This window comes from Hypanus sabinus, chromosome 4, assembly GCF_030144855.1.
Source record: "Hypanus sabinus isolate sHypSab1 chromosome 4, sHypSab1.hap1, whole genome shotgun sequence".
NCBI classification, from domain to species: domain Eukaryota; kingdom Metazoa; phylum Chordata; class Chondrichthyes; order Myliobatiformes; family Dasyatidae; genus Hypanus; species Hypanus sabinus.
In genome coordinates this window covers 115903897-115921884 of record NC_082709.1, presented here as the reverse complement: position 1 = coordinate 115921884, position 17988 = coordinate 115903897, and the positions used below count along the sequence as shown (strand labels likewise).

At 43.1% G+C, this 17988-nt stretch overlaps 1 protein-coding gene across 1 annotated transcript in view; it reads right to left on the bottom strand.

Moving 5' to 3' along the window:
- Positions 1-17988, bottom strand: part of LOC132392160 (retinoschisin-like) — a 37532-nt gene that overhangs the window by 13988 nt on the left and 5556 nt on the right. The window contains exons 2-4 of the mRNA XM_059966010.1: positions 4346-4431; positions 3027-3138; positions 234-375 (exon numbers count right to left, since the gene is read on the bottom strand). Coding sequence (XP_059821993.1) covers positions 234-375; positions 3027-3138; positions 4346-4431 — 340 coding nt within the window. The remainder of the gene's footprint in view (positions 1-233; positions 376-3026; positions 3139-4345; positions 4432-17988) is intronic.

The window sequence follows — 17988 nt, the reverse complement described above, 5'->3', positions numbered from 1 at the left end:
GATAGGTACATGGATGGGAGGGATATAGAGGGCAATGTTCTGGGTGCAGGTCAATAGGACTAGGCAGATTTGTGGTTTGGCACAGCAAGTTCTGTTGGAAATTTCCATTTCATCTGAAGATAAATTAAAATTAAAATTCCAATTAAATAGAAAGAAATTGCTGAAATTCCAAACAGGGTGTTAAAGTAAAGGTTAAAAGTAAGGATGCAAAATTCTGGGATGTGATCACTTACCCAAAACCCTGGCTATTAATTCGTGCTTTGTTCGATATCCATGAAGAGTACCAGCCGGTGTAATGATCTTCGTTGGAACAACTTATCTGATCTTTTGTAACAGCTCCAGATTCAAACCCAAGGGCTCGGTGATAAGGACACTCTGTGAAAACAAACAATTAATAATAACTTTCAAAAGTTTTTCCTGAAAGACCTTTGTAATTGTGAATGTAAATGAGTTTCCTTGCAGGTTGGCATCATTTTTAACAATAACACGTTTAATAACAGACTAAAAACTCAACAGCTACAGTAATAGACAGTATTTGATTGTAAGCCAGATATGGAGATATCAAGCCGTATGACTAACTAAAAGTTTGGTCAAAGAAGTAGGTGTAAAATCATCCTGCCTCTATATTCTGTCCTTAAGAGGGTATTCGGAGAGAGGGTGATTTCATAAGCCTAAGATCCAAATAGCTGAAGGTGCCACTTTCAGTGATGGAATTTCGATGGGGAAGAGGTGGTTGCAGGCTGCAGGTTTGTGAAGACGGTGAAAGGAAAGATGTCATGTCTTGAGCAAGCTACATGACAAAGGACTCTACAGGCTGTTCCCAGGGAGACACACACACACACAGATGGACATTCCCAACCCAGCCCTTCCCTGTCCAGTAGCAGAACTTCTCAATTATTGCAGGAGTGTATCACTCCGGGGGGCCACATGAGTGGCAACAATGCTATTGGTTTTAAACAATGTAATTTAACACTAAAAGTATTGGGAAAGGATCTGGTGCTTTCCCAGCGTATATGACAAATAAACTCTTCTTGGGTTTCCAAACAGGTACAAGTATAACTGACATTTTGATGACACACTCTGCCATCTTCATCACCGATGATGCCTGGGCATGTCTAGTTCGGTGGTATTAATAGCCCCGTAATCCATTCCACCTGATTGGTTAGTCCTCATCCAATCGGGTTCCTGCTCTCCCACCTTGTTTACAATCCAATTCCAGTTCTTACTTATAGAGCAAGACCTTGGTCTTTGTTAAAATTCTTTTCCTCTAGTTTTATTTCAATGGCTTTCTTTGTCAGGCAGTGCCAGAAGCCACTGGCACGGCACAATAGTTTAATCAATACCTGTCCCCGGCTGGAAGCCCAAAAAGAGTTTATTTGACAAATTGCATTGTCTATGGATGCAAGAATGAAAAAGTGTTGCATGGTTTACAATTGTAACTATTTTTATTGTGAATAAAGTTCCTTTTGTTTATAAAAATATTGAAAATTGGAAGTGCACAAAACCAGTCTTGCAATACCTTAAAGATGACTGGACAAAAAGAGAAAGCTGGTGGGTTAAGGAAGGAATAACATTAATTCCGAATACTCAAGATAGCTGTAAAGGTTTCCCACTTTGTTTCTGCCTTTCTCAAAAGCTTCAAGGGAATCCAAAGATGAAAGGGAAGTAGTAGTTAAGCAAATATCATACCACAATGACCTAAGGAAAAATTGACATACAGAGTGGGAGGAAAACTAATATGAACCATTGATGTGGTTTATTCGAAGAACCTTGAGATGAGCAGAATTGAATATTTTGTCAAATAATTTTCTCTATACCCCTTTTATCACCACTGTTATACACCCTTTGCCTCCTGCAACAAGTCCCTGAGTTCAATCTACTAACAAGCTGTAGTAGGCTTTTTAACTTGGGCTGATTCATGACATTCAGCGATGTTTCCGGAATAGTTTTCAGCACCACATCCTCCTTGCTTTCAACTTTAGTTTCTTTATTCTGTCCCTAATGACCTTCAACTTGTGACCAACTAACCAACTATATCTGTGTATTTAGTAATGATCTTAAAGGGACATGCAAAGCTTAAAAAAAATGTGTGCAATTATGCAGAGGGTCACCAGGTGTTAAATAGGTGTGAACTGATTCACAAATACCTTGCACCCTTTTCACATGGGACAAAACTGCCCCATTCAAAGTTTCAAAATACATTTATTATCAAAGAACGTATAAATTATACAAGCTTGAGATTTGCCTGCTTATGGGTCGCCACAAAGCAAGAAACCCAAAAGAACCCAATTTTAAAAGAAGGACCAATGCGCAGAGAAAAGGAAAAATCACAAATCATGCAAACACTAGAAGCAAGTAACACCATTCCAACCAAAATGGAGTCCATAGACCCCAAATCCCTGGAGCAGCCGGGTAGGCTCAGAGCCTCAGTTCAGCAAACTGCCATGAAGCTTGCAGACACAAAAAGGAGTGAACATCGCCTTAGAGACATGCAGCAAGTTCTTTGCATAAAAACAATCTCCATTTGTGCAGCATTAACACATGTTAGACTTAACCAGGGCAACTTTGTGAATTTCAATCACTAACAACTATCGTACATGAATGTCTCCGTGTAATTTAATGGTGTCTGGACTGAGCCACTTTTTTATGACTCTGAAGCTGATTGATTATGATATCTATTTCATCCTTACAAGTGGTAGGGAAAGGAAATCTATTTAATCTTCAGTGACCATCAGTATGCACCTGAATATCACATTAAGAAAAGAATAATTACTGACCGTCCATATTTTCCCAACATTATTACATTCTAATAATGACCTATGATGTTTGTGATAGATGCCAATAGTCCGTTCTGTGTAACAGCCAACGAAATTATCTATACAAGAAGTAGGATTTTTCTCCAGGATTTAATTTTATTTCACAGATTCATAGTGAAATAGATTATTTTCAGAGTAAAGCCTGACTGGATTTTCAAAAATATCCATCAAAATTAAGCTAAGTTCCTTCTAATTTTGTAATAGTCTTACCTGGCATACAGTCTAGCATTGATGGTCCTCGTATCGTCCCCCTGGTTCTGTTAGGTCCATCATTGCCATTGCATTTGCAAGGCCTGCTACATGATTGATCCTCTCTTTCATCCTGTTAGTAGCTCAGAGAAAGCAGATAAACCTCAGCAACCTGTTGGATGACTCATGGATAATTGACTTTGATCCTGCTGAACATTGTTCCAGCAACATACATTGAACCCAGATTACTGCTGCTACAGAATATGAAAATTTGATTTTGCCAAATGGGGAATTACTGAAAAGAGGTTCTGCTATGTTTAAAAAAATCAGAACAACTTGCACTGAGAGAGCAAAAAGATAAATTATAGAGTGAAAGTAAGGGACTACCAAGGCAGAATGTGGCATCGCAGGAAGATAACATCGCAGATGATACTAAGATAAGATAGGTGGTGTTGTGGATAATGAAGTAGGTTTTCAAAGCTTGCAGAGAGGTTTAGGCCAGTTAGAAGAGTGGGCTGAAAGATGGCAGATGGAGTTTAATGCTGATAAGTGTGAGGTGCTACATTTTGGTAGGAATGATCAAAATAGGACATACATGATAAATGGTAGGGCATTAAGGAATGCAGTAGAACAGAGTGATCTAGGAATAACGGTGCATAGTTCCCTGAAGGTGGAATCTCATGTGGATAGGGTGGTGAAGAAAGCTTTTGGTATGTTGGCCTTTATAAATCAGAGCATTGAGTATAGGAGTTGGGATGTAATGTTAAAGTTGTACAAGGCATTAGTGAGGCCAAATTTAGAGTTGATGCACCATCAATAACTCTCTCTGAGACGTGAAGTCGAGATATCAGCTTTTATTGACTGGAAGAAAGAACAAGCAATAGTTGACCACCATACTACATCCTGGAGAATGAGGCCGGGCTCAGGCCTCAATTGCCTTTATACAGGGGTCTGTGGGACGAGCCACAGGAGCAGTCAGCAGGGGGCGTGTCCAGACAGGTATATGCAGTTCACATTCACATTCACCCCCCCCCCCTTTGTTTTAAAAGAGAGTCCCCATGGGGCGAAGTTTCTTACAAGTATATTTACAGGTTAAGTCTATCAGGTGGTCGAATCTGTCACTGCGATCTACGTAGCATCGGCTGTGATTGCACAGGTGCCGGTGGTGATTGCACCGGAGACGGTGGTTGTGCTGGTTCTGGCCTAACAGAAGGTGTCAGCCCACTAGGCGTCAGTGATGCCTCATGCGTGTGTGAGGCGCCTGATATAGGAGTGTCGTGAGGAGTCTGTGTAGGGCCTGGTGTGCGCGGTGTCACCTCGGGTACAGGGTTCATAGTTACCGTGGAGTGTTCGGGGTAGTGGTCTGCTCCTCCTGCGGGCGCCAGGTCGCGGACGGAGACCGTGTCCTCCCACCCATCAGGTAAGACCACGTAGGCATACTGGGGGTTCACATGTAGAAGGTGAACCCTCCCGACCAGCGGGGAGTATTTAGTACTCCTCACATGTTTCCGGAGCAGCACTGGCCCTGGGGACGTCAGCCAAGCTGGCAGGGTGGTCCCAGTGGCAGACTTCCTGGGGAAAGAGAATAGGCGTTCGTGAGGGGTGGCATTGGTGGACGTACATAACAGGGAGCGGATAGAGTGGAGTGCCTCAGGGAGGACCTCCTGCCATCGAGAGACCGGCAACCCTTTTGACTGAAGGGCTAAAAGTGTGGCCTTCCACACTGTGGCATTCTCCCTCTCCACCTGTCTATTTCCCCGGGGATTATAACTTGTGGTCCGACTAGTAGCAATGCCCCTAGCCAGCAGGTACCGGCACAGCTCGTCACTCATAAAGGAGGACCCTCTATCACTGTGGATATAGCAGGGATATCCGAACAGAGTGAAGAGCTGGTGCAGGGCTTTTATGACTGACGTGGTAGTGGTGTCAGGGCAGGGGATGGCAAAGGGGAACCGCGAGTACTCGTCGATAATGTTGAGAAAGTAGACATTGCAGTCAGTGGAGGGAAGGGGGCCCTTAAAGTCAACACTCAGTCGCTCAAAGGGGCGGGTGACCTTGACAAGTTGTGCCTTTTCAGAACGGTAGAAGTGCGGTTTGCACTCAGCGCAGACTTGGCAGTTCCTGGTCATCGTCCTGATGTCCTCCAGGGAGTATGGCAAGTTCCGAGCTTTCACGAAATGGTAAAATTGGGTGACCCCCGGGTGGCAAAGACCTGCATGGAGGGCGTATAGCTGGTCGAGCTGTGCGCTGGCACACGCTCCCTGGGATAGGGCATCAGGGGGCTCATTGAGCCTTCCAGGCTGGTACAGGATATTATAGTTGTAGGTGGAGAGTTCTATTCTCCACCGCAAAATTTTATCATTTTTGATTTTGCCCCGCTGTTGGTTGCTGAACATGAACACAACCGAGCACTGGTCGGTCAGCAAGGTGAACCTTTTGCCGGCGAGATAGTGCCTCCAGTGCCTAACAGCCTCCACTATGGCCTGGGCTTCTTTCTCCACCGTGGAGTGCCAAATTTCAGAGCCTTGAAGGGTACGAGAAAAGAATGCTACTGGCCTGCCTTCCTGATTGAGGGTAGCAGCAAGCGCGAAATCGGAGGCGTCACTCTCTACTTGGAAGGGAATGGTCTCGTCCACCGCATGCAACGTAGCTTTGGCAATGTCCCCTTTAATGCGGCTGAAGGCCGCGCAGGCCTCGGCAGAGAGGGGAAAAGTGGTAGACTTGACCAGGGGGCGGGCCTTGTCTGCGTAATGGGGGACCCATTGGGCATAATAGGAAAAAAAACCCAGGCACCGTCTGAGGGCTTTGAGAGTGGTGGGAAGAAGGAGTTGTAACAGGGGGCACATACGGTTGGGATCAGGGCCAATGACCCTGTTTTCCACGACATACCCAAGGATAGCGAGTCGGGTGGTTCCGAACACACACTTGTCCCTGTTATAAGTAAGGTTCGGGGCTTTGGCCACTTGGAAAAATCGTTGGATGTTGGCGTTGTGATCCGGCCAGTCGTGACCACAGATGGTGATGTTATCCAGATAGGGAAATGTGGCCTTCAGTTGGCACTGGTCCACCATCCAGTCCATTTCCCTCTGGAAGACAGAGACACCATTCGTGACACCGAATGGGACGCGCAGGAAGTGATAGAGCCTGCCGCCCGCCTCCAAGGCAGTGTAGGGGCGGTCCTCTGGGCGGATGGGGAGCTGGTGATAAGCGGATTTCAGATCTATTGTCGAGTACACCTTGTACTGAGCTATCTGGTTGACCATATCCGCGATGCGGGGTAGGGGGTACGCGTCAAGCTGCGTGAACCTATTGATGTTTTGACTATAGTCCACCACCATCCTATTTTTCTGCCCGGTCCGAACAACAACCACCTGGGCCCTCCAAGGACTTGTGCTTGGCTCAATGATTCTCTCCCTGAGCAGCCGCTGCACCTCTGACTGAATGAAGGCCATGTCCCCCGCGCTGTACCTCCTGCTTTTAGTTTCCACAGGTTTACAGTTGGGGGTCAGGTTGGCGAACAGCGGTGGGGTGGGATCTTGAAGGTGGAGAGGCTGCAAGTGGTGTCAGTAGCGTAGCTGTCGGCATGGTGCTGGGTGGGACGTGTGGTTCGGTGTGTGTGTGTGTGTGTGTGTGTGTGTGTGTGTGTGTGTGTGTGTGTGGTCAGTAGCGGAGTGTATGACGAAGTCCCACAAAACTGAGGATTCCTGACAGTGAGTGGTGGGAGGGGCCCGTCATATGCCATAGTCACACTTTCAAGGTGGCTCTGGAAGTCCAGCCCCAATAGCACAGGGGCACACAGTTGAGGCATGACCAGTAACGCAAAGTTCCAATATTCTGTGCCCTGCACCACCAATGTCGCTACACAACCCACCCGGATGTCTGTGGAATGCGACCCAGAAGCCATGGTGACCCTCTGGCTTACCGGCCGTGTCACGAGTCCGCAGCGTTGCACTGTGTCCGGGTCAGTAAAACTCTCAGTGCTGCCCGTGTCAAACAGGTAGCTAGTCCTGTGCCCCTCCACCAGGATGTCCATCATTGACCTTGCAAACTGGTGTGGGGCGCTTTGGTCAAGGGTTACGGTGGCCAGAGTTGAACTGCCGTCTTGGTACCCGGTAAACATCGGTGGGTCGGGGGCGGGGCATGTTGGCACCGACAAAGATGGCCGCCCCCATCCGGGCATGCAAGATGGCGGCCCCCATGCCTCACACGAGGCGGGCAGGCAAGATGGCGGTCCCCATGCCTCACACACAGCGCTGCCTGACCCCGCTCGTGGGTTTAGACTTACAGACCTTGACGAAATGGCCCTTCTTCCCGCAGCTGGAGCAGGTCGCTTCTCGGGCCAGGCAGTGTTTTCGGGGGTGCTTTTCGAGTCCGCAGAAGTAACACTGCGCGGGCTTGCGACTGGCAGCAGCTGTGGTCGGGTTCGGGGAGTTTGTGGAATCGCGACTGTCAACGGCGTTGGCGAATTCGCTCGCGTGAACCGGCAGCAGCAGTGTCTGAGGTATCCACGGAACCAGCGGGGGATCATGCGGCTGGACAGCGCCAGCGTTGTGCAGAGCAGCCTCCAGCGTGTCGGCCGTCTCGATCGCAGAGCGTAAGGTAAGATCGGCATTTTCCAGCAGCCGCTGGCGCACATAAACTGACCTGATTCCTGTAATAAAGGCGTCTCGTATGCGGAGCTCCGCATGCTGTTCTGTCATGAGAGTTTTGCAGTCGCAAGTCCACACGAGTGTCTGCAGGGCTCGGAGAAACTCAGCACTCGATTCTCCAGGCCGCTGTCGTCGCGTAGCTAAGCGATGTCTTGCGTAGATGGTGTTCACTGGCCACAGGTACTGTCTTTTGAGGGCGTCCAGTGCCCCTTCGTAGGTCGGCAGGCCTCTGATAAGTGAGTAAACTTTCAGGGTGACCCTCAAGAGGAGAATTCAATGCATAACAGTGGGTTCAGTTGCACGAACCTCCTCCAAGTATGATTGGAAGCATGCAAGCCAGAGTTCAAAGGCAAGAGCTGCTTCAGGGGCTTGGGGGTCCAAATCCAATCTTTCTGGATGTAAAATGCTTTCCAAGTTTTAAAATTTCCAGTCAATAAAATTGATGCACCATCAATAACTCTCTCTGAGACATGAAGTCGAGATATCGGCTTTTATTGACTGGAAGAAGGAACAAGCAATAGTTGACCACTATACTACATCCTGGAGACTGAGGGCTGGGCTCAGGCCCAAATCGCCTTTATACCGGGGTCTGTGGGAGGAGCCACAGGAGCAGTCAGCAGGGGGCGTGTCCAGACAGGCACATAGTTCACCACAAGAGTATTGTGTACAGTTCTGGTCACTGAATTATAGGAAAGGTGTCAACAAAATAGAGGGAGTACAGAGGAGATTTACTAGAATGTTACCTGGATTTCAGCACTTAAGTTACAGAGAAATGTTGAACAAGTTAGGTCTTTATTCTTTGGAGCGTAGAAGGATGAGGGGGGACTTGATAGAGGTATTTAAAATTATGAGGAGGATAGATAGAGTTGACATGGATAGGCTTTTTCCATTGAGAGTAGGGGAGATTCAAACAAGAGAACATGAGTTCAGAGTTAAGGGGCAAAAGTTTAGGAGTAACATGAGGGGGAACTTCTTTACTCAGAGAGTGGTAGCTGTGTGGAACGAGCTTCCAGTAGAAGTGGTAGAGGCAGGTTCGATTTTGTCATATAAAACAAAATTGGATAGGTATATGGACAGGAAAGGAATGGAGGGTTATGGGCTGAGTGCAGGTAGGTGGGATTAGGCGAGAGTAAACATTTGGCACAGACTAGAAAGGCCAAGATGGCCTGTTTCCATGCTGTAGTTGTTATATGGTTATATGGTTATAAGGATGTAACTGTGAGGTCAAGAATAAAGGTGGAAAGTGAAAATAAAAGGACAAGTAGAAAGAACAGGAGACTGAGAGGAGGCAACAGCAGCAGAACATAGAACATTGGGGGAATCATGCAAATTCCAAGTTGCCTTTATAAGGAAGTCTTCTAAAGTACATCTGATGATCCGACTAGAGAAGGGATCACATTCTCTTTGGAAATGAGGCTGCGCAAGTGCTTTATATGTTAGTGAGGGGACACTTAGGGATGAATGACCATAAGATGATTATGGAATAGGGTAGGACAAATTCCTAAACTGGGGGAAGGTGAATTTCAATGGCATCAAGCAAGAATTTGCAGAAGTTAATTGGGAGAAGCTGCTTGCATGTAAGGGGATATCTGGCAAGTTGCAGGCTTTCAAAAATGTGATAGGAATAGTTCCTGTTAGATTAATGGGGAAGGTCAGCAAGATTAGGGAGCCTTGGTTGATGGGGGATATTAATGATCTGTTTAGGAAAATGAAGGAGGCACAAGTCAGGCATAGGCGTCTGTGATCAAGTGAGTCCCTTGAAGAGTATAAGGAATATAGGAATACACTTAAGAAGGAAGTTAGAAGAGGGAAAGGGGCCATGAAACATCACTAGTAGACTTAATTAAGGTGAATTCTGAAAGACTCTGTAGGTACATTAAGAGAAGAATGGTTGGTAGGGAGATCAGGTCCCATTAAGGATCATTAAGTGATCTATGTGTGAAGCCACAGGAAATGGACAAGATCTAAGAGGAATACATTGTCTATATTTACCATGGAGAAGAAAAAGGAATCTATTGAATTAGGGGAGGGAACAATGATATACTGAAGCATAGCAACAATATAAAGGGAGAGGAGAGCTAGAAGGGGACATGAGAAGGCCCTGGAGAGAAGAACTGAAGAAAACACCAATGCGTTCTACGAGTACATGAAGAACAAAAAGATAGCAAGAGTGAGGGTAGGACTGCTCAAGGTTAAACAGTGAAATATGCCTGGAGGTAGGAGAGGTCCTCAAAGAATACTTTGCTTCAGTGTTCACCAGGGAGAGGGAACTTAATGAATGTGAGGTCAACGTAAAACAGACTAATGTGCTGGAGCATGTTCAGCCAAAGTTTAAGATTGGAAATTCTGAAAAACGTTGGAATAGATATGCGACCAGGGCTGGATGGGAAACAGCCCCTGTTACTCTGGGAAGCGGGGAGATTACAGTTGTGTTGACAATGATCTTTGTGTCCTCTCTGACCACAAGTATGGTACCAGAGAATTGAAGGATGAAAAATGTTGTTCCATTGTTCAAGAAAGTTAATTAGGATAATCCTGGGAATTATAGACCAGTGAGTTTTACAACAGTGGTGGAGAACTAATGGAGAGGATTCTGAAGGTTAGGAATTACAAGCATTTGGACAAGATAGTCTTATTAGGGATATTCTGCAATTCTTTATGAGGGGCAGATTGTGCCTCATTAACCTGATTGTGTTTTTTAAGGAGGTGACAAACAAACTAGTGAATGTAGAGCAGTGGACGTGGTGCATGTGGTTTATAGGAAGGCGTTTGCTGAGGTTCCCCATGGTAGTTATCCAGAAAGTTATGAGGTATGAGATCTGTGGAAACTTGGCTGAATGTATTTGGAATTAGCTTGCCCACAGAAGGCAGAGGGTGATAGTAGATGGAGCATATTCTGTCTGGTGGTCAGTGACTAGTGGTATTCCATGGGGATCTGTTCTGGGAGCCCTGTTCTTCAATATTTTTAAATACATGACTTGGATAAGGAAGTGGAAGTGTGGGTTGGTAAGTTTGCAGATGACATGAAGGTTGATGATTCTGTGGATATTGTAAAGGGTTATTATAGGTTACAATGAGATACAGACAGGATGTAGAGCTGGGCAGAAAAGTGGCAGAAGATGTTCAATCCAGAAGTGTGATGTGAGACACTTTGGAAAATCAAACTTGAAGGTAGAGTTCAGGCTTAATGGCAGGATTCTCAGGAGTGGAACAACAGGAGTCCAAGTCTACAGGTCCCTCAAAGTTGCAGTGCAAGTTGATTGGTTGGTTAAGAAAGTGTACAGTGTGCTCACCTTCATTAGTCAGGGGATTGAGTTCAAGACCTGCAAGATAATGTTGCAGCTTTATAAAACTCAGTTCAGACTACACTTGGAATATTGTGTTTGGTTCTGGAAACCTCATTATAGGGAATATGTGGAAGATTTAGAGAACTGGCAGAGGAGATTTACCAAGGTTTAGAGAACATGAGGAATGGCTGAGCAAGTTAGGGCTTTTCTTGTTGGAGCAAAGGAAGATGAAAAACCAATTGGCAGAGTTGTATGAGAGGCATAGAAGGAGGGAACATCCAGCACCCTTTCTCCAGGATGGCAATGGGCAATTCCAGAGGACATCTAATCAAGATGAGTAGAGGAAAGTTTAGGGAGATAGCAGAGGTAGCTTTTCTATATGAAGAGTGGGAGGTGCTTGGAACACATTGCCGGGGTGGTGATGGGGCTGATACAATTGGGATATTTAAGAGACTCTTAGATAGGCACACAGATGTAAGAAAAATGATGCGTTTTGGGTTGAGGAGGAGGGAAGAACCAGCAGGAAGGAGGTTAAGGATGAAATTAGGAGACCCAGAAGGGGCCATGAGAAGGCCTTGGTGGACAGGATTAAGGAAAACCCCAAGGCATTCTACAAGTATGTGAACAGCAAGAGGATAAGACGTGAGAGAATAGGAACAATCAAGTGTGACAGTGGGAAAGTGTGTATGGAACAGGAGGGGATAGCAGAGGTACTTAATGAATACTTTGCTTCAGTATTCACTATGGAAAAGGATCTTGGTGATTGTAGGGATGACTTAGAGTGGACTGAAAAGCTTGAACATGTAGATGTGTAGAAAAAGGATGTGCTGGAGCTTTTGGAAAGCATCAAGCTGGGTAAGTCTCCAGTACTGGACACGGTGTACCCTAGGCTACTGTGGGAGGCGAGGCAAGAGATTGCTGAGCCTCTGGCAATGATCTTTGCATCATCAATGGGGACAGGAGAGGTTCTGGAGGTTTGGAGGGTTGTGGATGTTTTTCCCTTATTCAAGAAAGGGAGTAGAGATAGCCCAGAAAATGATAGACCAGTGAGTCTTACCTCAGTGGCTGGTAAGTTGATGGAGTAGATCCTGAGAGGCAGGATTTATGAACATTTGGAGATGAATCATATGATTAGGAATAGTCGGTATGGCTTTGTGAAAGGCAGGTTGTGTCTTACGAGCCTGATTGAATTGTTTGAGGATGGGACTAAACACATTGATGAAAGTAGAGCAGTAGATGTGGTGTATATGGATTTCAGCAAGGCATTTGATAAGGTACCCCATGCAAGGCTTATTGAGAAAGTAAGGAGGCATGGGATCCAAGGGGACATTGTTTTGTGGATGCAGAACTGGCTTGTCCATGGAAGGCAAAGAGTGATTGTAGATGGGTCATATTCTGCATGGAGGCTGGTGACCAGTGGTGTGCCTGTTCTGGGACCCCTACTCTTTATGATTTTTATAAATGACCTGGATGGGGAAGTGGATTGTTGGGTTAGTAATTATGCTGATGTTATGTTGTGGATAGTGTGGAGGGCTGTCAGAGGTTACAGCGGGACATTGATATGATGCAAAACTGGGCTGAGAAGTAGGAAATGGAGTTCAACCCAGATAAGTGTGAGGTGATTAATTTTGGTAGGTCAAATATGATGGCAGAATATGGTATTAATGGTAAGACTCTTGGCCGTGTGGAGTATCAGAAGGATCTTGGGGTCCAAGTCCATAGGACACTCAAAGCTACTGCGCGGGTTGGTTAAGAAGGCATACGGTGCATTAGCCTTCATCAATCATGGGATTGAGTTTAGGAGCATTGAGTTAATGTTGCAGCTATATAGGACCCTGGTCAGACCCAACTTGGAATACTGTGCTCATTTCTGGTCGCCTCACTATAGGAAGGACATGGAAACCATAGAAAGGGTGCAGAGGAGATTTACAAGGATGTTGCCTGGATTGGGGAGCATGCCTTATAGGTTGAGAATAGGTTGAGTGAATTTGGGCTTTTCTCCTTGCAGCGATGGAGGATGAGAGGTGACCTGATAGAGGTGTATAAGATGATGAGAGGCATTGATTGTATGGATAGTCAGTGGCTTTTTCCCAGGGCTGAAATGGTTAGCGCAAGAGGGCACAGTTTTAAGGTGTTGGAAGCAGGTACAGCTGAGATGTCAGGGTAAGTTTTTTACACAGAGAGTGGTGAGTCGTGGAATGAGCTGCTGGTGATGGTGGTGGAGGCGGATACGATAGGGTCCTTTAAGAGACTCTTGGATAGGTACATGGAGCTCAGGAAAATAGGGGGTAATTTCCAAGGTAAGGACATGTATGGCACAGCTTTGTGGGCCGAAGGGCCTGTGTTGTGCTGTAGACTTTCTATGTTTCTATGTGTGAAAAGATGTGTTAGGAAATTAAACCAAGGCAGGACATACACAGTGAATGTCAGGGCACAGGAGTGTTGTGCGTAGACAGGCCTCACGGTCCCGATGAAGGGTCTTGGCCCAAAACATCAACTCTTTATTCCTTTCCATAGATAATGCAAACCTGCCAAGCTCCTCCATTATTTTATATTTGTTACCCACGGTACCAGCTCATAATTCACTGAAAATGGGGACACATTAGGGTAAATAGGGTAGGGAGGAAGGCAAATGGCATCTTTGTTTTTTATCAGTGAAGACATAGAGTAGCAGGTTTGGACATCATTATTTTAGTTGTACAAAATGTTGGATAAGCTGCACTTTGAGTATTGTACGTAGTTTTGGTAACCACACTGTAGGAAGTGTGTGATTAAGCTTCAGAGAGTGTAGAAAAGATTTATGAGGATATTACGTCAATTGGGTGGGGGGTGGGGCTTGAGCTATCAAGAAGTTGGCTGGACTCGGCCTGTTTTCCCAGTAGAAAAGGTGCTGAGAGTTGTATAAAATTATGAGAGGGTTAGATAGGGTGGATAGCCAGTTTTCCTCGTTAGGGGTATGTAAAACAAGAGGACATAGGCTTAAAGTGAAAGAAAGGATGTTTAAAAGGGCATTGAGGGGTAATTTTTTTCACATAATGAGTAGTTGGTCTTTGGCAGAGCAGTCAGAGGAGCAGGGAGAGGCAGAAACAGTAACAACATTTAAGAGGAATTGGGACAGATATTTGAATGTGCAGGACAGAGAGAGATACAGAATTAATGTGGGCAAGTGAGACTAGTATAGATTGATATGATGGTCTGCATAGATAGTGTGCTGTACAATATATTTCAGCTCCTTTTCAAACCAAAAGGGAAAAAAAGCCCAACAAGGAAGATCTGCTTTTGGATTTAGTACTGGTGAATAAACCAGAGCAACTGAGGGAAGCAAGGCAAGGGAACAGCTGGACATATGCTTTAAGATGACAGCAGATTAAGTTATAAGTATGACAAAAATACATTAATGGATTGGAGGAAAGCTGATTATGAGACACTGAGAACAGAAAGTAATTGAGAACAATACTGGCAAACAATGTTGTAGAAAGGCAGGAGAAGAAACATATAGTGCTGAACAAGATTCCAGAAAAAATAGGAAAGAACATAAACTTGCATGGGAGTTCAGGGTTGAATAAAGACACATGGGAACATTTGAGAGTTAAGTAAGAGGCATGTATTACGTACATGGCCAGCAAACAGTAGGATCAAAGAGAAATGAGTTAGAAGTAATTAGGATGGCAAAAGGGAGCTATGAAGTTAAGTTTGATAACTTGATGCCAAACAAAATATTCAAAACATAAGTCAACAATAAAACAAAGGTCATGACTGAAAATGGATAGGACAATATAATAGGAAGTTGGCAGCTGTACTAAGTCATTATTTTGCTTCAGTATTTAATAGGGCAACTAGAGTACTGGACATGGTAATGGATGATGCGATAAATAATGAGATGAATAATGAAATATTGTGCCTTTAAAATAGAAAATGGGAGCAAATTGAATAAATAATTAAGTTTAATGAAATCCATAAAGAATAAAATCTTTACAAAATAATTACAAAATTACAAAATAATCCAGGAGGAAGGTAATAGTCATTACAACACATATTTAGTAATTTGTTAGCAAAATGGTTCAGTGACAGACAACAATTGGATAGCTTATATACATTTTAGAAGGGGAACACAACATGTTCATCAAATTATGTATGAATAGCTTAAAATTGGCAATGTGAAAATTAATGGCACCCCTACCAACAATCAGAGCAAAGTCGAGAAATGAAGAGCATGATAATGAACATTCACCATGAGGGAAAATTTTGCCTGGTCATTCAATTACTTTCTGAAGGGTTAAAGGAGAGAGTAGATAATGCTAATGAAAATATTTAATTCATGCACAGTAGATTTTCAAAAGGCTTTAGATAAAGAACGGCATATTAGACTGATAAGTAGAAACAATGAATTGAGTATTAGTGGTAGGTAACAGAATGACTCCTCTTTGGATTCAATGTAAAGAGCTGAGACTGGAGTAAAGGCTAGGGTGGATGATGGTGGGTTGCAGTGTACATGAAGGTCAATGCTGGGACCACAGTTGGTCACAACTGATACAAAACAATTCTGTCTGTGGAACTAAAAGTACGATTTCTGAAGCTGTGGATGCGAACAAATTGAAATGTATAGCTGATTCTAATGCACAAATAAACACACAGAATGGGGGAAATAATAGATAAATTTAAGAAAATAATGGCAGAGAGAAGTCACTTATTACTTAGATGTTCCAGGAGGAGAGACAAAGAGATCTCAGAGTACAAACACACAAAGGTTGTGCCACTGGTTCACAAGACCAGAAAGAAACAGCCAACAGTAGAGTTTATTTCCAGAGGGATAGTTTTGAAAAATAAGGAAACTCTAATAAACGTGTATTAAAGCATGGTTAGACCACAATCAAGAATTCTACTGACATTTAAGCTCCCTATATCATAATAAGGACATAGAGGCATTTAAGAGGAAGCAGATTTACAAAGGTGGTGTAAGCAAGAGAAGATGTATTCAGGAGAGCATGAATCAAAGAGGTAATTTTCAACTGGAGCAGGGAAGTGAGGTATGAGCTAATTGAGATCTTGAAAATAAAGGTTTTGATGGAGTGTGAATACAGGGGGAATGTTCTCCTTGTGGGAAAAACAAGAGGCCATCAAATGAGGACATCACCAAGAAATTCAACAGGACACTTGGAAGAAACATTATCTAAGGAATTGCCAGAATATGAAACTCACTCCCACATTGAGTGATTGGCAAATTGTATAAAGATTTATAAGGGAAGGCTTGGCAAGCACGTAAGGAGAAGGGAAGGAGTTTTGTTGATACGATTCGATGGGAAAATGTTCAAGTGGAGCATAAACACTGGCATGATTCAATATAGTATGAAATAATCCAAAATAATCGCAAATGGAGTATTCTGTGAATAACTAGAAGTTAATTTAGTCATATTTCAACATGCTCATTTGATAATATGTAGATTATCAGGAGCAGGATCATGTTTCAATAAATCTTTATAAAAGCATTATTTTCTTTCTCACATGAACAACATGGTAAATGAATACTTTGTTTTAGCTACAAAGACTTACCAGTATATAACAGTTTGTTTGTTATATTACTAATGTTATTAATTCTCAATTAGTTCAGTATTTGAAACATCCCCCTCTAACTTATACTAATCTACAGAAGACTTTAGAAGATTTTCATTATTACTTAATTAGTTACTATTCGGAAATAATAGTATTTAAACAATGTTTTCTAAGTACTTTTCTTCTTCTAAAGGCAGATATTTTACACAAGTTTCACATTAAAATGTTTGCCTAGGATAAATAGCATTTTATTATACTTTAATATCATATTGAGTTCCTACCTTGGTAATAGAAAGAGATGAGAAAACTTTATCGATGAATTTTGGGAAGAATTGAAGAATTGAAAAGATAAAGCAAAAGAAAACAAGTATTATACTGTATCCTCAAACAACACAAATACAATTACTTTCATTTATTATTTTTCTAAAATGACAGATCAGGGAAGAATTTAACTTGTCTATTAGTACAACTGAACTAAGTTCTTCCTCGTTAATGGGAACTTACATATACTTCCAGCAATGAGTTCTGGTATTATATAAATACTGAGATATTACCAAAATGATTTGGAAGGAACTCTTAAGAATGTAATGAAAATTCTCATTTAAGTATCAAAAACATACTAAAGGGGAGAAAATAATAGCTTTTGATGAACTCTCTTTATCTGAGCAGAAAGTGGTCAACTTACCTTTCGACAAGAACAGGACAGAAGTCAAGATGTTTTCTCCCTTCATCTTTCCGCGATTATGCACACAACAACTTGAAAAACTGCAGATCTGGATGGATTATCTTAAATCTCCACGTCATTGTACTTCATAAGGACCTTAACCCTTATCACTTCTTAACCCCTTGTCCTTATTTCATTATTTACTCTTGTTTTGGAAGTCAACAGAATAGATTAATGAGAATGAAACATTTAGATAGCACTATAAAATAAAAATAAAAATTCCTTTTGTATCTGTCAGTATCCAATGATTGTTTAAATATTTGTCAGTCAATTGAATTTTAAAGTAATGATGATCTACAAGGTGTCTGACTTACAAATAAATATTGGATAATCCATTTTTTATGTTAGTCACATAATAAATAATGGTTGGGGCACTTAGGATAACTCTTCTTGCACTCTCTGAAAGAGTGTTATGGACTCTTCTGTGTCAACCAGGAGGGAAAATGGGCCTCAGTTTTATATTTCTTCTGAATGACCAAATTTTCAAGTGACCAAAGCTTCAGAACAGCACTCTTTGAGTCAGCCTGGATTATCTACTGAAATTAATCCTGCAGGTTGATACAATGCATTCATTCTCAAACAATTTCAGCCATTAAAAGACTGCTTGGCACATTTTTGTTCACACTCTTACCTCAGGAACTCCCCACGTCTTTTTCTTGATTTGACTTTTTCTCTTCCAGACATTAATAAGAGGTGAGAGTTATGAGATAAATAAGGAAACAATAAAGGATCTCAGAGTATGAATGCAGGCTGTTGCCGGGACTCGAGGGTCT